Genomic DNA, 24,659 nt, shown 5'->3' with positions numbered 1-24,659 from the left:
ATTGGATGCAAAACCTTTGATTTGTCATGGATTTTCTTTCATCTCGTCAGGTCAAACTTGTGCATGCAAACTCAAACATATGGCTAAACATCCCTCAGCCAGTCGCAGAGAAACGTAGTAATTTTTTGTAGCCATAAATGAAGTAGTCTAATTCTGACCAAACTTTTCACGACTCTGGCTTTTACCTGCATGTTCTAACTGTTCATCAGAAAGTTTTAGACCAAAAACTGATTTGCGTAAAAAGAATATTTCTTCGTGGCTTGCTTCTATGTCATGAAATGCTTTGTTTGATTTTCAGCGTGTTCACATTTTATTCACTTAATAGAAAGTGACCAGTTCAAATGTAATTGATAAACTGTCGCCATCTACAGGCCACATTCAGTCAGTACAGCCAGCTGTTTCGATAAATCATCAACACGGGGATCTTGAGGCTGTAAAATGATTTATGACGTGAAACGTCAAATAAGTACTATATTTTGCAGCACTAACGTAATACGTATTATTATACATGTCTTATAAGTGTTCCCTTTCTAATAATTTACAGACATAGGATTTTCTGTAGTTTGGCGAAAGGCGTTGTTTGTTTTCAATATACGGCGCCATAAAGCGTCACTCACCTCACTTGACTGATTGACATGCATGTTTGCGTTTTCTCGGGGGAACAGGAAGCAGGCTGTAGGAAACTGAGCCGAGCTTCTCATGCAGGGTTCACCGCGGCTCGGAGTTGTTCTGGAGGTGCCGTCAAGAATATGAGGAGGCAGAATTAAGAAACAAGGAAAAAAAGCGTGGGAGACGGTATGTAACACTGAAACGACATTAGCGAGGTAAGGGGCATGAGGAAACGCATTTAGAAACTGCCTTGCAGGTAAACGGGTACCTGATCAGCTGTGCAGCGTGACAGTCATGTGCAGCGACATCAATAAAAACCTTTTTGATTTTTTTAAACTAGCAAAGAAACTTTTTAAGAAATAAACTAGACTCAACGACTTGTCAATGGTGTCTTTGTACACTTATTTTGCTCTTGTTTTTTATTTAGTCTCCTATAGGACCAGTGTTTCTCTACTATGGATTTCACTGGCCATTCTATCACTCGCATCGATGTTTTTGTTTTCAATGATTTGGATGCAAAGATCCATGTGTTTCCGAGAGCTTTTATGTATTTACTTTAAATTGTATTGTTAAAGGCACCTCTATTTAAAGACTATTAGAAATCAAAAGTCTGATTCACTGCTACCATGAACAGTGGATCAGATTGTTCAGACTGATGAAACACTGCATTATTCCTGGAAAGCAGAATGACGATGGCAGCCATGGTCTTCAATTCATACCACCCTGCATGTTTCTTCATGAACACACCTGATTCAGTTATTTGCAGTTCAACAAAAGCCTGTAAATAAGCTAGCAACTGAAGTCATGTTTGCTGAAACAGTCAAACATCACAAACAAGCAGTGTGGTGTGTTTTAATGAACAGGGTTGGGGGAAGACTGAATAGTGCAGCCTGTTACTGCTGCCGCAAAACATTACCATAGCACAAGGGTGCCCAAAGTTGGTCCTCAAGGACCAGCATCCTGCATGTTTTACTTCTCTCCCTGCTGGTAGTAATAACATTTCCAGCATGTCAATGTTCTTCTTAAACCTTCTAAAGAGCCATTATTGGATCCATGTGAGTTAAACCAGGGAGAGAATTAAAATATGCGGGATGCCAGCCCTCCAGGACCGACTTTGGTCACCACTGCCATAGCATGATGCTGTCACCACCACGTTTAACTGGACAGATGGTATTGTGTGATAATGAACTCTGTTTCCTCCAAATGTGACGCCTGACATCCACACCAGAGTTTCTTCATCTTTGTTTTTACATGATCTAGTCATCAGCATCTTGGCTGTTTTAGAGGTTGAAATGTTTGAAATTGGACCAGGATTGACATTTTAGAAGATTAAAAAGTTGCTGTTTTTGAAGGATAATTTAGTGAATTTTTCGGATCTCTAAAATGTGACTATTAATGATGTCCAGCTTTTCTTTTCTATTTTCTAGTCACAGTTAGTGACTGAAACCTATTCAGTAGACTATAGAAATGAGGACAATTTTTTAATAAGTTGTATATTTTGCAGCAGTTGCATGTAGAACAAATATATTTTTCACACCATTTATTCTGTTGCTGTAAATTGAATTAAAGGTCCTATTCTGGTTCTGGAAAGTTCTAAATATAATAAGGTCCAAGAGGTCAATTCTACTCTGGATTAGTTCACTGATGGGAACATAAAATCATGTGACATGAGGGTTTTTGCCATATGATTAGCAAGAAAATGTTGATTCCACACAGCATAATGTGTGACGAGTAATGATAAAAGATTTTGTCACAGTTTGGGTTTTTTATAGCAACCAGTAGAAAATTTTATTTTTACACTCTTTTTGTTTATATGACTTAATTTTCTTTTAATATCACTCGTTTCACATTTGATCCATTTGATTATAATCTTTTGTTTTCCCAGTGATGACTGACTGTTTGCTGCCAACTTTACTGGAAGCCTGTGTGGTGGTCGGAGTGTCCAGTGAAAAACTTCAGGAAATCTACCAGGTTTCTGTGTCTAAATTTAGTTTATTCAACTGCCTTTTGCAGTGTCGCTATCAAACTTGGGGTGACATCGTTCTTATTTTGTTGAAATAGAGGTTAACTGTTGTTGCATGTTTATAAATTTGACCACATTGGAAAAATATGTGAGTATGTTAATGACAGATAACCAATTTTTACAGAAAATAGCAAAGGTTTAATGGATGAAACGGCATAATGGATACAGGAGGACAAATTAAACAACTGCCATAAAATCAATCAGCTTAACATACAATCATGGAATCGATGGTCTAATAATTGGTGGATAGATTATGCCAAAAGTATATTTTATATTCTCAATGCATGCATAAATGTTAATGCAGTATGTTTTTCCTCTGTCTTATTCAGGCTGGTAACAGCAGTGTAAGCTCTGAGTCTCTCCTGTTGGAGCCGGAGATTCTTCATGTTCTGGCTCCTCCTTTCCATAGCAGGTCAGCTGAGAATGAGACATCAAAGTTGCATGGAAAAAGACACCACTCGTTTCTCAGAAAGAAGAAAGAGCATTCTTCTTCAGGTAAAAATAAAAACAAAACAAACAAACAAACAAACAAAAAAAACAACCAGTCAAGATTTGATGCATACAACGCAACACTAATCATTTCTAAAGAATCATGTCTCCTACATTCTTCAGGTCCCTCTTATTACTTTATTTTAATGGTTGTGCTATTTTGTGGATTATTTTAAGTTTTATTATTTTACAAATTTACATCTTTCCAGATCAAAGTGCATCAGAGAAAAAAGGAGGAAGCAAAGATGTGGGTCTACCAAAAAATATCGACCTCATGGCATTGCCACAGCTCTGTTTTCCTGGTGAAGCATTTTTATTTTCTCGACTTATACACAAACGCAAAAACAATGCCCTGATTACGAGGCAATCCTTCTTCATGCAGAGTACTAACTATTGTAATGTCAATAAAGCACTTAGAGCAGCAATATTAGAGTAAATACTTGCATATATTTTTTGAACATGCTGTGTGTGCTAATGACCTGACCTATGTTTAAGTATGGAACAAAATTAAAGTTGCGTAATTTAGCTCTATTTTAATGTACTTCAAACATAGAAATAGATTTCTTATCCCAAAAAAAAAGTATTATGATAGCTAACTATTACAAAATCACTTGTAAACCAATAAAAAAGATAAATGGTAATTCATTGTCATGTCCACATTTAGAGAATTTCTGGCATGTACTTGCAAATGTAAAAATGAATTGAGCATAAGCATATTTCATTAATCAATTGGTTTATTATGCGAATGGCCTGCCATAAAATACTGGTTCTGAACTTTTAAATTTCTTCATCATTTTTACTGTTGAAGATAACCTTTGCTTTCAGTCAACAGCTGATTTACATAGTTCTGCTGGAGGAACTGGTGATTGTAATGTCTGTCCCACAGAGGAACTGAAATTGATTGTAGTTCTCTCTCACAATGGTCTTGTATTTTTTTGTTTTAGTTTGTATTTAAGAAGAGACTAAACAAAGCTGATCCATTCATGTGATGTATGACTAAAACACCAGCAATTACGCCCAAAAATCTAAAACGTTCCTTCGAACTTTTTGAAAGAACAAAAAGCAACTCCTGGAATCATAGGGGAAAAGTTTTGAATCCCAAATTCAGTTTTTTATCTGTATAATGTCTTGTAGAAGTCTTACTCAATTAAAATCTGTGCTTTGAGTGAGGGGATCACATATGCAGAATGTAATATTAAGATGCTGTATGTTTTTGTTTTTATCCCCAGGCGGTGTGCTGGTCACTGGGGAGGAGAAAGAGGAACAGTTCCACTTCCTGGTTTTTACCGACATCTTTGGCAACAAGACTCATGGGGTAGTGATGCAGTACTATCGATCAATCCTGGTACGCTGAGCAGCACGCAATATTTCAGTAATAATAGAGCAACATAATTTCTGAAAACTCTAAAACAGGAAATGTTATCATGCTCAATAAATATCTATAACTAATCAACATCCTCAATCAATGGGAATTAAGAAATGTTGTCTTTGAAACCATCAACATAATTTAAGATAATAATATAGAATTAAAATTGGGATCTGAAATGAAAACTAATACATTTTAAATTTCTTCTATTTTCCATCAAAGGAAGGGACGACTGGTTATCAGCATGGAGCTGGATCTTTAAAGTTCTCTAAATGTTTCTCTGCTGTCGGTGTTTGTGTCATATCCAAGTATCCTTATTTCACTGCCCTCAAAGACTGCCTGTCATGGTGAGAAACTGAAAAACCTGAAGCATATGACATTGCTGAAATTATTTTATATCTGTGCAAGTATAATATATTTCCTGTATTTATGGCTTGTAAATCAGTCTTAACATTATTTTATGACAAAATCATACGTATTTTGATACAATCCCATCGTTTTACCGTTTTCTGTCAGTGTCTCATATTTCTTTTCATTATTTGCCAGTCTTCTGTTTCAGCTGCGTTCATGTCACTTATCAGAGATGGAGGAGAAACTGAATGAATTTGCAATCAAGCTGAGCCTTGTGCCAATTCCACCTCCTGGGCAGCTTCATTTGGTATGTGGACCAGTTCTAACTGGACTACGTCGTCGTAATAATAATTTTGCTAAACATGCTTTACCACATTCATTACTCTTAGTAGTCCAAATAAACATCCATGGTTAAACATGCCTTCATTTGAACCCTAAATGTTACATTTCTGGGCTTCAAGTCAGGAAAATCTAATAGATCCACACCGAGAGAATGGAGTTTTTCTTATGAGTCTCATACTAACATGTGCAGAGGATAATTTTCTTTTAGCTGAAACAGTAAAACTGCAGAGTCTGTGCTCCATTTTATCCAGATGTTTACCTTACGTCCTTTGACTATCGTGTTACCGTCCAGAGAGGACAATAGCCTTCCAGCTATCGACTTGGACCTCCACCTGCCTTTCCTTTGCTTCCGACCGCAGCAACTACTGCTGGTATTTCACACTAATTTAGCATTTAAATGCAACAAGAGGAGGTTCAGATTAATGGCTACATCTCTGTGTTTCTCTTTCTGTAGGTGCTTTCTTCTCTTCTGCAGGAGCAACGGGTGGTATTGTTTTCTGCTGACTTGGCAAGACTGACGCTAATAGCAGAAAGCCTGTTAATTTTTTTGCAGGTCTGTTACATCTGCTGATCTGTCAAATGAAAAACAATGTTTGTTTTTTTATCCTGGTTTGTGTTGGACTACCTTATCTAATTCAAAATTCATGTTGATGATTATTATGATAAACGATAGTTGATTTTAGAAATCCAGTGCGATATTGAGATGAAGAGATGGCCAGTTGGAATCCTTATAATTAAAATGTAATCAAGTAAAATGTAATAAAATAAAACATCTTCTACTGAACAGTCTCTGTGCTGAGTAAATTCAGCTTAGTCGACTTTCAAAGAATAAAATAAAGAAGGCCAAACTAATAATCCAGTGATTTTATTTGTTGTATTTTGCTGGTGAATTTTGAAAATGTATTCTGTTTAAAAATGTTGGTTATAAAACACAAAACTCTTAAGGGAAAATGAATTTTGTATTGCATCTTGTTCGGCATGTGTTTTAACATATCGTTGCTTTCATTTTCCACAGCCTCTGACATGGCAGCATCCTTATGTTCCTGTGCTGGCCAGAGGAATGCTGGACTTCCTGATGGCTCCGACTGCCTTTCTAATGGGATGCCATCTGAGCCATTACGCTGAAGTTGCTGCTGTAAGTTCATTACCTGCCAAAGTAACATTTGTACAAAATGAAAGTAACACCAAAGTCTCAAACTCTTTGGTGTTTGAGATTTAAACTTTTAAAATAAAAGTTTAAATGTTGCTGCCTTTAAATCATGTTTTATTTACTCTCTTTTCAATATATATTTTTTTATTTTTTTGATTGTTTAGGAAACTGATGATTTGATCTTGGTGAATATTGATGATGGGACCATTTCCACTTCTTTGTCTGATGCTATTGACATCCCTGAAATTCCTCTTGCTGCTGCAGGCTATTTCATACAGAGGTGCAAAGTGTGCTTTAAGATCAGTAATCAAAGCTGAGCTACACCAAAACCCCATCTTACACTAACTGAAAGAAGAGATGTTTTGCCTTTTATAGGAGTCGCTCATTACAGACACATTTTGACTTGGACCAGTACCGTAGTGCAAGCTGCATGGACATCAATGAGCAGCGTGCACAAAGAAGAGCATGGCAACACAAACTCAATCATGAGATCCAGAAGATTTCTCTGGAACTGCTGGTCAACATATTCAGGTTTTATGGACACTTAGCTGCAGGTTGATCATTTTCTCAGACATACTCTGTTTCGAAATGCTAGAATATTCTGTGTTTCAATCAGGGATGTTTGCAGTCATCTGAACTATGAACATCGAGTGTTTCACAGCGAAGAGTTCCTGAAAACAAGAGAGCCAGATGAGCTCCTTTTTTACAAAGTGGTATTCACTCAATTTTTTGGCTTTTGTTTATTTGTAGTAGAAATGTTTGGCTATAGGTTAAATAATATTAGTTAAAACATTTAAAATATCGATCAATATATTGATATACCTGTGTTGCAGGTATTGGACACACACATCTTCCATTCCTTCTTGAGGGATCGGCTCAACAAAAAAATTGACTACTTTGCGCGAATGGAGCTCAGCACTCGGGCTGAGATGCAGAAGTACGTCATTGTATTAACTGAACAGGCCTAAAAATTCTTGTGAAATTTCTGCACTTAACAAAACCATTGATACTTCTGAAACTGTTTCACATGTTGTAATATTACAACCTTAAAAATAAATATTTTCGTAAATTGTATACTTCCGAGTTTTATTTATTAAATAAATACAAAGAAATGTAATAGTGATTTTTTTAAAAAATAATTATTAAATAATTGGTCACATCATCTCAATAATGTGACCAAAGGTGAAGCTATTTGAAGGAAATGAAAACCTTTTCATGACGCTGTGTTGTACAGTACCGTAAACAACTAGAACCAGAAGCAAAAAATACAAACTCATATGTTTGAGCTGATCTGAATCAATTCAAAGCCTGAAAATATGAAGATTCAACAAGGAAATAGTTTAGCATGTCAGGGTATTGCTTTGTAAAGTCATGGTCAGTCTTCTGACCTTGTTTCTTTTCCTGTGTGTGCCGCAGAACGTCTGTTGTTGAGGTACCACGTAGGCCGACCATGCAAGCAATCCTAACCCGGAGAAAGAGTTCTGTTGTTGGGAACAAGCTGAGTAAAAGACTGGGGAGGAGTCTCCCTAACTTAGGAGGATACCAGGTTATCAGTTTTGAGAAAAACCCTCTGTTCATGAAGGGCATCATGTCTGATTCAGGTGAGAGAAATAAAACTGTCTGTAAGGCAGGACAAAGCATTATTTTTCATTCAGTATATGAGCATTTCTGACTTTCTGATGTAACATATTTATGTGTTAAATTTGCAACTTTATTTAAAGTGTCTGATAATCAGTGTCATATATAAGCTTTTAACTCATGGCTCTTTTTTAGTTTCCTTAAGTGAAATCATTGATTTACTTGTGCAAGGTGTCTTCTTGCTAAAGTTATCATATTAACTTGGACGTTAAAAAAGTTAGATTTTGATAACTTAACCATTTTTAATTTGAGTTATTTTATTTTAGTTTGTCATGCTTTATTAACTTGCAAATCTACTGCTTAACCATTGAGAGACCAACACATTTTGTGCAAGTGAGATCTGAAAATATAATATTGCAGATATTTCATAGTTAAAGTTAACATTCAGGTCAAAATATTTTTGTGTTTTGCATTGATTTACAAAACAGTCACTCTGTCGTCCTACATAGTTAAGATATATACTAAATACATTTATGAAACTAATGCTCACTCAATGTTTTTATTTATTTTTTGCTTTTATATTTACTTCCTCATCTCTTTCCACATTCTCTTCTGCTCTTCTTCCAGCGCTGAAAACACCACCCGACCCTGTAAAAGTTTTTAAACTCCCAGAGTTCCCAGTGTTTCTGTCTTCTCACTCTGTCCAAACTTATTATAGTGAGCTCATCCAAATGCTGGGAGATGCTATTTTCTCTGTCCAAACTGAGAATTCTTCTCTTCTGGCTAGGTATTATGTCTTGATCTTAGATTTAAACGTAAAACTTTAACCCACCAATATCACTCCAACTATTTTGCCCCTCCAGATTTTACTACTTGCGAGGTTTCATCAACACGCTATGCTCAAGGCGACTGGATGCTTTGAGTGATTTCCAGAGTCTCAACAAGACTGACACGGCAATCTTTCCCACACATTTGGTCACGTGGCTCGTGGACTCTCTGCACCAAGATGAGCTGCAGCAAGCCCAAAAGAGACCCGAGCTTAAGAGTCTTCTTTTCAAGGTCTGTCAGCAAACTCATGTTGATGTCATGTTTATTGGTCGCAGTTGCAGCTTGATGTCAGTGGGTGAATGAATCAAGTCATTTTGTTTGCCTTTGTTAGATAAAAACAGATAACGAGAAGCCGGCTGTTCGGACGGATATTCACATCAAGAAGTTTAAACTTCCTCAGTCTCCCTTGGATCAGGACGAGTTTGTACGCTGCATTCAGGAATGTGGAGTTGTAAAGGATGTGGCAACAATAAGTCGCTTATTTGATGCACTCACTGATGGTAAGAGATAAAATGCAAATTATAATAAGCCTACAATGCACAAATCATAATACCCAATAGTCAAACAAATTTGACATTTCTAGCTAGAAAAGGTCTTCAAGTAAATCTTCATAAGAAGCATATAAACAGCTAGTTTATTTTGTGCAAATCAGACTATTTGCCAGATAAGCCCAAGTAGCTTTTGTCTGTATGGTTAATCATTTAACTGGATGACTCAATTAATTAGGATATTGATAGAGACTTACTGTAAACTTGTGTATCACCATCTGTTGTCAAAATCAAAGGGATGCTTTATGTCAACATCTTTGCTAAATTGAACCAAAGCCTTTTACTGACACTTTTGCAAGCATATTAAGCAATGTTACAATAATATTTATTGCAAGAAATTCACAAATTCCCTATTTTGTATTCTCAGCCACAAACTAGGATTTGTTCAGAAGTATTAAGAGCTGTTTAAATCTTTCATAAGAGTAAATGGCACTGATAATTAATTTAGTAACCTCTTTGATGCTTAACTGATTGAATAATCTGACTAGCGCTGTTTCAGCTGTCAGGAAGATGGAGATCAAACTTCCAGTTTCAGTGTCACCAACTTTGTCAGCTGAGTGTGATGGTACATTGCTGTTGATGTCATGTTTATTTTGAGACCATAAAAACTCCAGAATGGGTTATTTGTGGCTTGTAAATCAGTCTGCTCCGTTACTAAACGAAAGATGAGGCACAGTACACATCTTCAAAGAAGAATGAGGATGAGAATGAGATTAAGTGTATTTATTGTTAGAAGTCATCAGTGGATGACATTGAATTCCCTCCCATGACCCAATTCTTAAAGAGTCTTTGTATGTGGGACAAACATTTATTTTCCTCTTTTAGTTCAGCTGTAAAAGGCAGTCATGCACAGCTAGATGGAAGAAAATGCACCAAAACTTTGACAGCAGTTAACACTGGAATCAATGTTTTGTTGCAAGAATGTTTTGTAAGAGCAAACATAAAGCAAGCTTTTGTGAAAAGTGGAACAAGTTCAAATCTTCAAAATGTTAATACACGTTTTATTATTATTATTAATATTATTATTGTTTTATTCAATTTAATGATGATTCTACCCTGAAAACAAGTGTTGTCTTTTTTGCAGAACATCATACGAAGGTGGACCCAAAAGTCTTTAGAATGTTTTACACCTTCTGGAAGGAGACGGAGGCCGAAGCACAAGATGTCAACCTCCTCTCTGAGGTCATCAGCCGCCTTGACGACGGCGAATGTGTTTACAAGTTGTCCTCACGTGTCAAGACCTCGTATGGTGTCGGAAAAATTGCCATGACGCAGAAACGCTTGTTTCTGCTCACAGAGGGACAGCCGGGTTTTCTGGAAATTGTAAAGTTCAGAGACATAAAGGTTAAACATATTTTATTCAGGTATCTCATTCTGAAAGTTTCTACTTTGCTGCTATTTTAAATCCTATCATCCTTTTTTAGGAGGTAAAGATGGCCTCCGCCCCCTTTCTTCTTGTCCGTATTCTCAGTCTTCGGATCAAGACTTTTAGCAGGCCTGAGCTATTTGAAGCAAACCTAAAGATGGAGACTCAACTCTGGAACCTCATCATCAAAGAGATGTGGGCTGCACGCAAGATGGGTGACCAAGATAAAGTACAATACAACAAACAATAAAACTCTAAACGTTGCTTTCTGTTTTCAGAATGTGTTTAGAAATTATGTATTTACCTTCCATTTAATTTACTTTTTTTTTGTCTTTTCTCAGGACCCGCAGTACATGACTCAAGCTCTGACTAATGTCTTGTTGATGGATGCTGTTGTTGGCTCCCTGAACCCTCACAGATCCATATCTGCAGCTTCAAAGCTGGTTTACTTTGATAAAATCTTACATGAAGGTTTGCTTCTCTTACCTGGTTTCTCTACTTTCGGATGCAGTGACATTGTGTTTTACGACTGTCCCATGATAGATGTTGACTCTAAACAATTGGATTACCTTTTTGATAAGTTTTTGTCAATTGTGTATTACCGTTTTATGTTACTGTACATTTATTATGTGTAAGTTAATGTATAATTTTTTTTTTGTCTTTCACCAGTTCATACGATGGTTCCTAATTCTACCTCAGAGACTCTAAAGCATAAAATCAACCCATCTTTGGACTTAGCAGAACCTCAGACTGTATGTGTGCTGCTGTACACGCCAGGTATTTGATTAACTTAACGTGCAACTATTTTTCTGAAATTTGCAACTTTATTTTTTTAATGTGTTGGGAAATGGGTGTGCATTTTCCTCGACATGTTTTTGACATGTTCACGCTGAGTTCTTCTAGTGAACAAAGCTGGTCTGTTCTGGAACAGTATCTTAGATGTCATGTGAGACAAAAATGGAAATTCCCTTAAGTCACTTTTCCCCAACTCTGATCCTCAACTAAGAGGTTTTTAAGAACTGTCCTCAGGAGCCAGGAGATTGCATGTTTTATTTCTCTCCCTGGTTCAACGCACATAAATGAAATAATGGCTCGTCAGCCACCCTCTGCAGAGCTTCGACATGCCGAGAACGTAGCAAGCACCAGGATGATGAACCAGGAAGAGAATTAAAACATGCAGAATACCAGCCCTTGAGGATGTAGATTATTTTTTCAGTTTCTAGATTATTTCCCAGACACTTAAAAAACTGGTATAAACTAATATAATGTAAAACAACATAACAAGGCACATGACTAAAATATATTTTTTGAACAGTCTAATGTTCTGTTTTATTTTAGAATCATGAACAGCTTTTTACTTACAATTTAAATGTTTTTTGTTACAATTTCAGGTCAGCTACGGGACAAAAATTCTCCTGTAGTGATGAACCCCAAGCTGTGGGTGGCACTGAGTGGCGGCAGAGTGGTTGTATTTGATGCAGCCAGCTGGTCAATGCTGCAGGATTGCATTCAGACGGGAGAGTTACAAGTGGTGAGGGCAGACTGATGTCATACAGATGCATATGATGAAATGGCTTAAAAATGATTCAAAATAATATTAAACCTCATTAATAATATAATCCTATGGGTGGGAATTTTAGTACTGCTTAAAACACAGCTTGTGTAAAAGAAAACAGTTATCTTTGTTGCTTTGTTAATTCACTAAGAACAAAATATTTAAAGATTATTTGATAAGTTGCTTTTTCTGGGGAAAAATGAATAGACTTAGAAACTGAGGAAGGAAATTAGAGTTAAGTTAATGTTTCTTGGCTATAAATTTTATATAATTAGCAAGCCTGCATTTTCATCTTTACGTCACACAGAACAGAAAATGCATTTGCAAACAGTATTTTTGTTGTGACTTCGAAAATCTTCTGCAAATACCAAAGAACATAATCTATTGACTCTTGTTTGGTGCAGTTCCAAACAAGAACGGCGCATTTTCGCTTGCTAATGTTTTAGGAAGGTAAAACATTACCTAGCTTACATTAGCTGGCTAAAACATTTAGCCAGTTAATGTTTTAGCAAACACTTCAAACTAATGTTTGAAGTTTTAGCAAGACATGTTGTCATTCAATAATTTAACATAGTGGCATCATTTGTGCATTGGAGAACAGTATACAGCCACAACTACCTGGCCTCTCGTTTTAATGATGGTCTCATGCTAGATGGAGGATGCTGTTATTTTTTTACTGGTATTGTTTTGGGAAGTCTGCCAGCTTGGCATGACCACCACATCCCACAACTGTTATTCCTATAAGATGAACACTTGATGACCAAGTGTTTGTTAGCAGTGTTGTCTGTGCCATCACACCAGCTTCATCGAGGGCTGTTTGGTTTTTACAGACAGGATTTGGCAAGTTTTCTGTAGGAGGAAACTATGTATTCAATTTTGCCACTCTACCCACAAATGCCCTTTTATTACAAATGTGACACCTTTCTAGAAAAAATAAACTGCATTTGTAATATATTGACTACATGTGTTATTGCCAAGCATTGTTTGAGAGAACATCTCACTCTTTCACACATTTCCATTGTTTTTTGATTAGGTTTAGTTTCTATAGTATAATATAGTTTTTGTTGAATAAAAAATATGCTGATGTTATTTCCAGTTTTTGCACTTTGAATTTAGTTCTTAGAAGTTTTATTGATTATTATTTTTTTTTTGAATGTTTGAGTGACTGTCCTAAGCATTCATCGGCTTATGGCTCACATTAATAGTATAATGGTTCTTCATAGATAAATAGTAACATTGTACAGAAACATATGAAAGGCATTTCTTGTGTTTTTGTACACTGCTGGTATTTTTCTGAAACAAATTTTTACATAATCTTATTCTCTGTTCAGACATGCATGATGGGTCTGGTTCATGATCAGGTCTGGATGGGTTCTCAGGACTCTGTTATTTACATCATCGACACCCACGGTATGTCCTGCAACAAACTGCTGACTGAACACCGACATGAAGTGACTGGCCTCTGTGTTGACACCACAGATCATAGCAATGGGTGAAGATGTTATTATTCTCAGCTAACTAATATTTCTCAAATAGCAAGTTGATGTAGTTTTGCAACTAGTGACTTTCTCATCTTTCCTTTTTTTTTACATTTTTTAGGCAACTTGCTTACTCCTGCAGTTGTGACGGGACAATCCTGCAATGGGACTCGGCTACTCTGAAGGTGAAGCACCAGTTCTACCTCAGCTGTGATCGTCTCTGCTCCATACGATTCTATGACGGCATCCTTTGGTGCTGTGAGTACACACTGTTGATTCTGTCGGCTATTTCAATGTGATTTGGTGCATGTTTGTCATCATACCTGTGTAGGGACAGTGTCTTGCGATAAACAAAAAGACACTTAAGTATTTTCTTTTTAACTTGAGTGTTTTTTCCATGTGCAGGTTGTGGTGACAGCATTGTGGAACTAAAAAAGTGTGGCGCTCCACAGAGGAGGATAGTGCTGCCTGATGACCTACGGAGCATGCCCAGTTGCTTCAGCTGCTTTATTGTTATTCCAGAGGTGACTTGAATACAGGAGTCTTTTTCACAAGTTTATATTACATTTTATCAAGTGGCATTGCTTAACACTGAACCTTTCAGATAAGTTGCTGCTCAAACTTTTAAAACTGAAAGTTTAGGATGTTTTCCATATCACTCTAAAATCTAACTAAAAGGTCGGTGTGTTGCAGCGCGGAGAAGTTTGGACAGGCTGCTCTGACTCGGTGGAATTGTGTCTCTGGCAGACTGACAACCTCAAACAATCACCCAAAAGAATTTCTCTGCCAGGCACTTCAGGAGTCACGTGTATGATTCGAGTCAAAAACCAGGTGAGCTCTGCATACATGTCTGTTTACATGTGGCTTATTGGCTTATCTAATTAATATTTATTCACAAAATTCTAACTTCTTTGCCATTAATATATAATGTTAATAATCAGAAAATCTATTTCATTTTGATTTGTTTAGTCAAACTAAATGGGAAATCTAATCTGCCATGACTTACATTGACCCAGAGCCTGATATTATTCCAGAGTGGCTGTGGTTGAGTATTACTGGTGTGGACTTATTTAATACTCTGCTTCATTTCCTATTCCCAGATCTGGGTTGGCTGCAGAGGATGGAGCAGAATCGGAGGTCTTTGTGACGGTCAGCTGAAAAGCCTGGTGTTGGTGTTAGACTTAGACAGCCTCACAGTGACTAAAGAGCTACTGGCTCATTCGGACAGTATCCAGACTCTCTGTTCTGCTGAGGATCGTTATGTCCTGAGCGGCTCTGCACGTCGGGATGGCAAGATTGCCATCTGGCAGGTTGCATAAAAACAATTCAAGATACAAAACAAATTTCAATATGTAGAATTGTATTTCGGTGCAAAGACATCTTTTTACATTTTATTTATTGGATTCTATTAGTTTATAACAGTGACTTTACTTTTTTTTTAAAGGAAAAATGTTTTGATTTCATCTTAATTAAATAATTTTAATTTGCTAATGATGCACAACGTTTAAGTAAGATATCTGTCCCTCATGTTTTTATGTTTTAGTAGAGTACTAAAAGATTGTTTGTTTCTATGTAAGAATTTATAATAAATGTTCTTTATTTTACTGAGATGTTTGAATAGAAGTATCAATTTCATATTGTTTCTGTTTCCTTACAGTACAATATTTTATCATTCTGAATGTATGTTAAAAAAAATTAGCCAATCGTAGCCTCATCCGCTGGTCACGTGACGGTGTCTCTGACATCACTTTCCTGCGACTACTACCGCTTGCCAGACATTTTGTCATGCGGTTGGTTTTCTTCCAGAAATATCCATTATTTTAGGTAAGTCATCAGTGGGAATGTAATTATGGCATTCTTTAGATGCGGCCAGTGTTCAGGTTTTATCGTTTTAAATCTGCTGGATGAGGAAAAACGACCGGTGTTGTTTCAGTGCGTCTCCTCGTTTCCACACAAGGTCAGGTTCTGATGTTACATGACAGGAACATGTTCAGTGTTAGCTTCGGACAAAAAAATAAATAAATTGGAAGAAACATTTTCGGACACAGTCACAATGACATTGAAACAAAATTCGATATAGTTTTTCCATTCTGCGAGTCTCCGGGAAGAAAAGCCGGGTTATGAAACTCGCACACAAAACTGGAGGTTTTTCTAATGTTCTGGCCTTTATTTTGAATCCAATAGGTGACTTTCACAATACTTAGACCAGCTTCTCTGATGCAAAAAAACAGTTTTTAGACACTTAAATCACCTTTATTTACCATTGATTCATTTTGCACAACATTTATGTGTCTAAATGCATTGAACTGCTGCTTAGTGATTGTGTGGTGACATTTACATTTAATCAAAGACGAGGACTTAATATTAATTGGCTTATCAGTTTTTGAGCTTAATTGTCTTTTGATCAAGACAATTAAGGCAGATTTCGATTTTCCTTATAACGACACAATTTTAATGTAGCATTTTAAAAACTGACGAAGTGGAGTTTTAGCCACATTCTATCATTTGATGCAACAAATGTTCAACATTAAAATGACTGGAAGTTAGTCAAGGATGTTATTTAGGTCTTAAACTATAGCAATGAAACTGTTCAGGAGCATAAAGGGTTTATTATAGATCACAATCGGTGGGGAAAGGCATCTTGACAAGGCAACACAACACTACTATCCAGATTTAACTCTACTGCTCTGCTTCTCACAGATCAACCGTGGAATGTGTGTTTTTGGATTGTGAGGACATTTCCTTTCCAGTCTCACCTCTGTGAGAGAATGGCCAACCGCCTGCTGGCCAGATGTGCCCAGTTAATCTGCAAGTCTTCCTCTCAGGCTGCAGTGACTGCCACTGCTCTCCGCTTTCATCCACCCTTAGGTGGACCTGTCGAGGTACCGAGGGTTAGAAACTGGTTATGGGTCACTGAGAGATTGTTCTGTGAGCAGACAGCAACCAAAGATGATCCATTTCACATAGTTCTGGTTCAAACTCATCTGGATGAGATGTTGGCGAAAGCATTGGCTCCAGAGGACGTTTTGTCTGCTTGGGAACAGTGCCGAGGGAATGGTAATTCGGCGGCTAACTCCCTGATGAAGTGGACTTACCTGACGGTAAAGGGAAAGGGAAAGTTTACAGGAGACCAAGATAAAATGCTGGCAGATTCAAGGCTGGTTGATATGATGAATACTCTATCAAAAGATGTGAGGGTTCCTCTGCTACTTACTTCTCATTTAATTAGGTAATAGTCCCTCTTTTATGTCAATATAATTGTTTTCTCCAGGTGTCATCGGTGTGGAATGGCAATCTGGTGAGTGTTTTGCGGACCCTATGGATCATGAAGATTCCCCCTTCCCATCCAGTACTCTGTTCAATCCAAACAGAGGTGCTGTGGAGAGTCCGAAGGCTTTCCTACAAGCAGCTAGGCTTACTGATAGACTGGGGAGTGGCGAGGAAAACCTGGAAAGATGAAGCGATAGTGAACTCTGCCTTAAAACAGCTGGAGCTGCGGTGGACGGAAATCGCAGATGCTAAAACTATCAGTGCTTTGATCTCCAAAGGAGAGCACATGGCACCTACTTTGGTGGACAGACTTGAAGATAAGGTATCAACTATTTTATTTCCATTTAGAAATACTTAATAAGTGCATGCCAGTTAATTCGAACACAACTGAAAAGTACATTCTGGTAATTCAAAGAAGTAAAACTGATATTTTTCTCAGTGAATTGGAACATTTAATAAAAGTTATATGGTATTTGCATGAGAAAACCGCACACTTGACATTAGACCAGCATGCTCCTTTTGGTAAACCTCTCCCCATTCAGAACTCAAATATGTCAATAGAAAGTTAAGAGGAAGGAAATGCAGCTCAGTGGCAAATAATAAATCAAATTTCATTATTATTATTCTAATTTATTGGGATGCTGCTGTCACTGAGAACCACTCCATACCAGTTATCTACCCTGCAGTGCTCCCATCATGAAATTGAATCCCACTGAATGTTGTTGCTAAAGATTCCCACTTATAAACAATTATAAGGACCTCATTAAAAAAAAAAAAATCTTTTGCAGGCATTAGAGCTCTTGGAGGGCTTTTCGGCTGAAGATATCAGGAAAGTCTGTGTAGCTTTGGCAGCTCAGAGTCGCAGAAGCATCCCATTACTTAGGGCTGTGTCCTACCACCTCCTCCAGAAACCCTCATCTGAGTTCACCACTCCATTAATAATGGATCTGACCTTCGCATACGGTAATATCTCTGAAAATGAAATGCAGATCCACTGAAACTGAAGCTGATTCTGTTGGTTATAAAAAAAAACTAATTAAGCTATAAAGTTCAATGTTGATTTAAGATTTGGAGGAGAACAAATATGAAAGTAACAAATTTTTCATTGTTTCTAGGAAAGCTGAATTTCAACCATTCTCAGGTTTTTCAACGAATAGCCAGCGAGTTGTTACCCAGAGTTCCTGAGCTCAGCTCAACTGATGTCACACGCTGTGCCAAGTCTTTGGGCTTCCTCAAATGGCTCCACATTCCTCTCTTTGAAGCCTTTGCTGAGGTCAGTTGTCCAGGACTTCATCAATGACCTCAGATTAACTGTTTGTTTGTTTTCCTCACTGATTGTCATGTTTTGTTTTGTTTTTGTTTTTGTTTCCCCCAGCATTACACAACGAAGAGTGACAAGTATAGCACTCTTCAGCTCTGCAATCTGCTCATTACTTTTGCCAGGCTTGGCTTCAAGCCCAGCAAAGGAGAGGAGTTTTACAGAAAGGTATTAATGAGTCAAAGGTCTGCAGATCTGCTGACGGTGCCCAGTTGGTTCAACTTCTATGTGTTCTCTGCTTCTTGAAAGGCTCATGTTGTGTTGAAGGAGTCTCTTGATAGTCTGGAGCCTTTCCTGCAGACAGATGTGGTGTGGTCCCTGTGTGTATTACAGCAGGCCAAGCCCGACTATCTCATCCCTATGACTCAAACAAGTCATGTTATCAAACTGCAAGGTAAACTCTTTACCTGGGTGGCGGATTATTAACACCTTTAAGGGAATTGGAAATGCTCCAACAGTGGAGTTAAAAAGTCAGCATCCAATTTTCTTACATGCACTTTCAGTTATCCTGCAGGATGTTAATTGAAGGTTTGAAAATAAATTTGAGTAGATTAATTCTGAAAAGGACTTATTCAGCTTTCTATTCTTTTTGTTCTCTGTCTGGGCAACTGCACTGTTTCAATACATGTTACTAGGTTGCCATATATTGGAAAAGTCATCAAGAATGTTAAAAAATTATTGCCTTCTGGGTAGGAGGGCTGACTAATCTATGAGCATCTTATCTACTTTGTAAAAATATAATTTGTCGACAAGGAACAACAGCCACAAAAAACACAATGCGGTAGTGTGAAAAAGTTCCTGATTTCCTATTTTCTTTACATGTTGGTCACAATGCAATGTTTGAGAACATCAAATCATTTTAGATGTTGGTCAAAAAATGTTCAGAGTGCACATTGCATTATGTTAGAAGCTGCAGCTGTAAACTCCGGTCAGCACATGATAGGAAGTCCGATGAAGGTAATATTGAAATCAGAGAAGTAGAAGCCAGCATCCAATGAGGGAAATAAGTTACTCTAAAGCTTCATGACACAGAACAGGAATTAAATTGGGGAACATGTGCAGCCAAGGTTTTCTAACAAGTCAAAGGATAATAATAATCTGTGTCAGACACATATTTAATGGGTTATTTAGCTTACTGTGAAGTTAAGTTTTTCTTTCAAAACAAAATGTGTAAAGCAATACACTTATATCCTTTTATTTTTTTAAAATAAAAAACCTAGCATATTATGCAATTAGTTGCAAAATATAAAAACATCTGTCTGGATTGTGCTGCTGTTAAATGATATAGAAATACTTACCTTCTGCTCCTGAATGTCACATGCTGCAAAAATAGATACTTTTTAAACATTTGCATTCCTAAAGCTCATATTTCCACCCAGAAGGCCCCTCACTGACACAAACTGCTCATGTTAGTAAATCAGCTTATTAAATCACACCCAGAGAGATTTGTGTCTGTCAGATCTAATCTAAGTAGCTGTGAAGTTTCTGGTTTTGGGGCCAAACGCCAAATTCCTCCTATGCCTCACAAGATGGCAGCATAGCTCTGTAACGTTTCTGCTCCAATCGTCACTTATACATTTTCAAAAAAAAATAAATTCCTAAAAGCTTCTTTGTTTTTTAAGTCATTTATCAACCTTGATCTTTATGTTTATCGTTTTTGTAGAGGGCAGCCCAGCTCGAGTGGAGAACTACAGACTGAAGCTGCTGCACATTGCTGCCACTCTCCTCTTGGAGCATAACAGTTCCTCGGATGCTGTCCCCTCTCTTAGTGTCCTGTCTGTCTCAGCTACGAACTCGCCCTTATCCAATCTGCAAAGAAGCCTGAGAGAGGCATTGCAGACTTTGTTTGATAAGAATACGGGGGCCCTTCGCACCAGTGTTGACACTGTGTATGGATGGACAATTGGTAAGAGGGGGGCCAATAAACGTCTCCAATTGTAGAACTTATTACCTATACAAACTGTCTTTTTTAAAATTTGAAACTACTTTTTTTAAAATCAGATGGAGAGATTGTTGTGGATTGTGACAATAAATCAGTTGACATGACAAATCTAAAAGCCCCTCATCTACCAAGTGGTGGAGGAACCCAGGATTTACCTGCACAGGCACGGCGGTGAGACATGGAGGAGAATAACTGAATCACTGAAAAATGACACTTTCCGTTTCGTTTTATGCCTGAAGTTGTTTTCCCCCTTTTTTTTTCAGATTAGCTTTTTTGAGTTGGGAATTTCCCAACTTTGGCTCCAAGAGCAGAGACCTTCTGGGGCGCTTTGTCATGATGAAGAGGCATCTCCAGTTGGCTGGTTTCATCCTAGTGGAGGTATGGTGAGGCTGTGGCAGTTTGTCTACCCTAAAGCTGCTTGTGACAAGGATCAGTTGTGTTTGCCCTGGGAAAGTAGTATTTCATCATAAAGCGGCAAGGCAAACAGTTTTGCTGCAGCTGCACCTGAAAGGTTGAGAAAATTCGCACAATGGAGCTAAAGTTTTTCTAGAGCTGCATATCAGGTGGGCCCTTCTGCAGTCTGTGGTATAAATAGAGCTGCAGCCACAGATTTGCCTCATCTAGGCCAAGCCAAGCTCTATCTCTTTCACATGTAGGACAATCTCCTTGCGTGTATGAGAAATCAGGGTGTCGGCTATAGGTCAGTTTGATTCAATTCGCTGGGGGAAGTATTTCCAATATGTTGCTTATTATCAAGTTTATTGTAGATTACTAAAAAGATAATTGATTTTCACAGAATTATTCATTTATTTTTTTGTCAGTTTTTTTGCACATTGGGCCTCTAGAATAAAAAAAAAAATCAATTTATATAACTACTTGTCTAGATAGAAATACCACAGCTGAATTATAAATGTCAGGTCTCCTTTAATTTCCAAACCACAACAGTCTGTGCTTTTTTTACTGCCTCTTGTTTCAAAACTGACAGAAAACAACAATAAATGAGGAACAGCTCTATAGAGCTGAAGATCAGTCCAGAAACTCTTTCTTTCAACTTTGTACCCTTAATAGAAACATTGCAGAAGCCTTAGAACATAATTTGATGAAAACCTTGTTTGCTATGGTTTAATACAAGGGTTGCACAATATCAGGAAAACATGCAAGATTTATACATATGGTGACCATAGAAGAAGCCAGAGAACTTTCAATTTGCAAACATTAGCTGCAAGCAAAGTGTGGCTGCATGCTTGGAATATGACATTAAACCAAATTTTGCATCCAAGCAGCCCTTTGTTACAGCAATACTGCAGTTATTAATATTGTGATTATGAGCTTATATATTATGGTGCTCTACTTCATACTGGCTTTCAAATCTTCTCATTAAAAAGTTGTCAACAATAGTTATACATTTGTGTAAGGAAAGCTCCAGCTGACACCTAATACTTGGTGTTGATTTGCCAAACCATAATATTAATAAATGAGAGTTTTGGCATTTGTCTTGTTTCACTTTTAAAGGTGTAGTTTTAAAATTCTGTCAAGAAAACCAAAGTATCTTCCTGGAAGAATTTATCACTATTTTTTTTGAGCCTGGTTGGCTTATGGAGGAACTCGGGAAGTTCAGTTAAAGGTTGGACTTGAGTAATACTATAGTTGTGAAAGTTGAAAAAAATTATTGAAAGGTTTGGCTGTTGTGCAAAACGTCCTGGGTATGACTGAAACACATAAGACTTTCTGATAAGCACATATCAAATAAAAAGTGAGGAAAAGCTGAGATAAAATCCACATTTGTTTAATCCCTGTTTCTTGTCTTGTTCCAAGAACTGAATGCTTTTACTTGTCACCATGTGCTTAAAATCAGATCACACGCAAACTCATTTTAAAACATTCCTTTATCCTCCTTTTAAGGTGCCATACTATGAGTGGTTGGAGCTGAAGTCCGAGTGGCAGAAACTGGCGTACCTGAAGGATAAAATGGGGAAGGCTGTGGCGGAGGACATGGCCAAGTGATCAGAATGACTCTTCCGAAGCTCAGCTCGATCAGAGCTTTCCCAATCCGGAGGGACACAAAGGGAATGCACGCTTCCACCCACGTTCACGCTGGGGTCGGAGCAGCATCGCATATTTTTACTCGTTCCCCTGGCAACATGTGGGGCTTTCCCTGTTTCCAAGGTGACGACGAGTAAAGAGTTTAGGATGAGGCGAGAGATGTAAATAAAGACCACAGAGATATAATTTAACCAAAAACTTTGTTCTTGCATCTGCAAGGAGATTGTTGCAACCGAAGCTCTGGAGTATGGGGAAATATTTGGTCAAAGAATGCTTCTCATTTGGATGTAACTATCAGAATAACTTATATCTGTTTATGTGTCATCATCTGATGGAATAAATAGTTTCTTGCAATTCTTCCTGCTGTTTTTAGCATCTGAAGGATTATGGATTAAATGAAACTGGGAGGTACGCAGACAAATGGAGCTGAATCAGTCACATTCTTATCCTTTTACTGTTTCAGTATCATTTATTTTATCCAAATTTGAATCTGAATAAATATTTATTTTAAAGCTATAATTATTTATTTGAAAAAATATATCTTCACTGGCAGCTTGATAATATTTCAAACAAGTGAAAACTTGCTTCATTGTAAATGCTCAGTTACGTTTTTGCAAACGCGTCAGTAAATATGCATGTCGTTGAGAGAGCACTGCATTGGAGAGCCGGCAAGGGCAAGAGATTCAGAGAGGAACTGTGCTGCCCTGAAACTGCTTGCACAACCTCATGGACAGCAGCAGCTCACACATCAGACGCTGTGAGGCAGAGAAAGGAGCGTGACCTACAAAACGTCAAGAAAGACCAAGGCCGAGCCAAGTCCTCCGCAAATACGTTTTATTTTTATTTTAAATGAAGCTTAGTTTCTGCAAAATAAATGAGACAAGATACATTTTAAATGTTAAAAGCACACATCTAATCTCACCTATAACAGATGTCCAAAAAGAACGGCAAGACACAGACAACCTGAGGTGAATGCTAGAGGGAAAAAAAAAAAAAGAAAAAACGAGTTTCAATTTAAATCTCCAGCTATTTTCTTGCAGGGCATGCGTGCAGCATGGAGGCTATTAGATCCCATCCAGAAAAGCGTCAGTCTCTTCTGCTGAACAAGCACTCAGGCCGTGGGAAGTTTTAGGTTGCCATGGAAACTGCAGTTGCAGATCCTTTGACTTACTGCTGCCACCCCATCCTCCTTTTTATGTTTCATCGCTCTCAACCTAGTTGTTTTCATCCAGTGGAGAAAACCAAGTGGAGGTGTGTTGATAATTTACAGATCTGTATCGAGACTAGATTTGATCTACCCTGAAGTATTCTTGCTTTATGCTATAATGTGCATGAATAATTAGCTGCAATTTCAGCATCATCTACGAAGGACTTTATTCAAAACAGCTGTCATAAGAAGAAAAAAGTTAACTTACAGAGCATATTAAAGAAGGATAAAGAAGATGAATATAATTTTAAAAAAATCTTTCTTCTGTAATTTGCTCTGCATGTTAACTTTTTTGTTTCTAAAAAAATATATTTATATTTACGTCACAAAATGTTTACACTTTGAAGCTTATCTAGATAAACTATGTGTCTTGAATCCTAAGATTCAATCCTGGTCCTCGAGGCCCGGTGTCCTGCAACTCTTAAATATCTCCCTGGTCCAACACACTTGAATCCAATAGCTGAATCACCTCTGACTGCAGTCACGCTCTCCAGAGTCCTGCTAATGATCTCATTTGACTCAGGTGTGTTGAAGTAGAGATGCATCTAAAAGTTGCAGGTGGTCTGGAATTGCCCACCTCTGATATAGACCAAACATATTAAAAGACTATCATTTATAAAAAAAAGAAAAACGTATTGATAAAAAAGCTCCATATTTGTAATGCCTCGTGTTTCTATAATTAAATGAGAAATCAGTGCCAGAGCATGTTCATGCACATTATCAGTTTATCCTAAATGCTACAGATGAAGGGCACTTTGCTCTGACAGCGCTCTGAGGACATGTCCTCCCTCTTGTCTCCTTTTGGACATAATTAGCGCAAAAGGCACAAGGTTTAATGAGGGGAATACTTCAGGGTTTCACATGCATCTTGTGGACAGTTTAGAGTTTTGGTTTCCATTTCTCCTCTTCAGTTGTGCTTTCCCTGAAATCCCCCACCCTCAGCATCTCTTGTTTTTGCAGTACTGGTCCTTTCCTTCAAGCTTGGGGGCAGCACTGAGGAATTAGCACAAATCTGCTGACATCATCTTCTAAGATCCAGTCATGGCTTGGCTTGAAGCAAAAAAAAAAAAGAGAGAGAGAGGTAGATGGGGGGGGGGGGGGGGAATCAGGGAGGAGGGTGATACAGGAAGGATGGAGCAGTAGGGTGGGGGGAGAGCGGGGAGGAAAGCAGGAACTGGGCATCAGGAGAGAATACT

General features: G+C 37.7%; 2 protein-coding genes across 2 annotated transcripts; both read left to right on the top strand.

Moving 5' to 3' along the window:
• The first annotated feature begins 200 nt into the window (after positions 1-200).
• LOC129371355 (DENN domain-containing protein 3-like) lies at positions 201-15,197 on the top strand. The gene is made up of 28 exons (XM_055047919.1): positions 201-795; positions 2,495-2,580; positions 2,962-3,127; positions 3,331-3,423; positions 4,351-4,466; positions 4,710-4,834; positions 5,034-5,145; positions 5,432-5,551; positions 5,635-5,733; positions 6,196-6,315; positions 6,495-6,610; positions 6,706-6,861; positions 6,947-7,043; positions 7,164-7,267; positions 7,747-7,931; positions 8,536-8,695; positions 8,772-8,967; positions 9,068-9,236; positions 10,369-10,628; positions 10,709-10,879; positions 10,992-11,121; positions 11,320-11,427; positions 12,042-12,181; positions 13,537-13,697; positions 13,805-13,941; positions 14,089-14,207; positions 14,377-14,514; positions 14,784-15,197. Exons 2-28 carry the CDS (start codon positions 2,497-2,499, stop codon positions 15,000-15,002), a joined length of 3,801 nt encoding a protein of 1,266 aa, XP_054903894.1. The 5' UTR covers positions 201-795; positions 2,495-2,496; the 3' UTR covers positions 15,003-15,197.
• A 237-nt stretch (positions 15,198-15,434) lies between these two features.
• tbrg4 (transforming growth factor beta regulator 4) lies at positions 15,435-22,610 on the top strand. The gene is made up of 11 exons (XM_055047918.1): positions 15,435-15,507; positions 16,384-16,874; positions 16,955-17,275; positions 17,742-17,916; positions 18,069-18,226; positions 18,329-18,439; positions 18,521-18,665; positions 19,935-20,177; positions 20,273-20,384; positions 20,477-20,591; positions 22,116-22,610. Exons 2-11 carry the CDS (start codon positions 16,452-16,454, stop codon positions 22,215-22,217), a joined length of 1,905 nt encoding a protein of 634 aa, XP_054903893.1. The 5' UTR covers positions 15,435-15,507; positions 16,384-16,451; the 3' UTR covers positions 22,218-22,610.
• The last annotated feature ends 2,049 nt before the right edge of the window (positions 22,611-24,659 follow it).

This window comes from Poeciliopsis prolifica, unplaced genomic scaffold, assembly GCF_027474105.1.
Source record: "Poeciliopsis prolifica strain line A6 unplaced genomic scaffold, Auburn_PproV2 SCAFFOLD026, whole genome shotgun sequence".
Lineage (NCBI taxonomy): Eukaryota > Metazoa > Chordata > Actinopteri > Cyprinodontiformes > Poeciliidae > Poeciliopsis > Poeciliopsis prolifica.
The sequence above is the reverse complement of the archived record's forward strand: the minus strand, read 5'-3'. Positions and strand labels throughout refer to the sequence as shown.

What these genes read in the sequence shown, in the direction of transcription:
- tbrg4 (XM_055047918.1), top strand. Translation starts at nt 16,452, where the DNA reads ATGGCCAACCGCCTGCTGGCCAGATGTGCCCAGTTAATCTGCAAGTCT. An exon ending in GAGAGGAGTTTTACAGAAAG is followed by an intron (nt 18,440 to 18,520) that starts GTATTAATGAGT and finishes GCTTCTTGAAAG; the next exon opens with GCTCATGTTGTGTTGAAGGA. An exon ending in TCATGTTATCAAACTGCAAG is followed by an intron (nt 18,666 to 19,934) that starts GTAAACTCTTTA and finishes TCGTTTTTGTAG; the next exon opens with AGGGCAGCCCAGCTCGAGTG.
- LOC129371355 (XM_055047919.1), top strand. Translation starts at nt 2,497, where the DNA reads ATGACTGACTGTTTGCTGCCAACTTTACTGGAAGCCTGTGTGGTGGTC. An exon ending in GCAGGCTATTTCATACAGAG is followed by an intron (nt 6,611 to 6,705) that starts GTGCAAAGTGTG and finishes TGCCTTTTATAG; the next exon opens with GAGTCGCTCATTACAGACAC. An exon ending in AGCTCCTTTTTTACAAAGTG is followed by an intron (nt 7,044 to 7,163) that starts GTATTCACTCAA and finishes CCTGTGTTGCAG; the next exon opens with GTATTGGACACACACATCTT.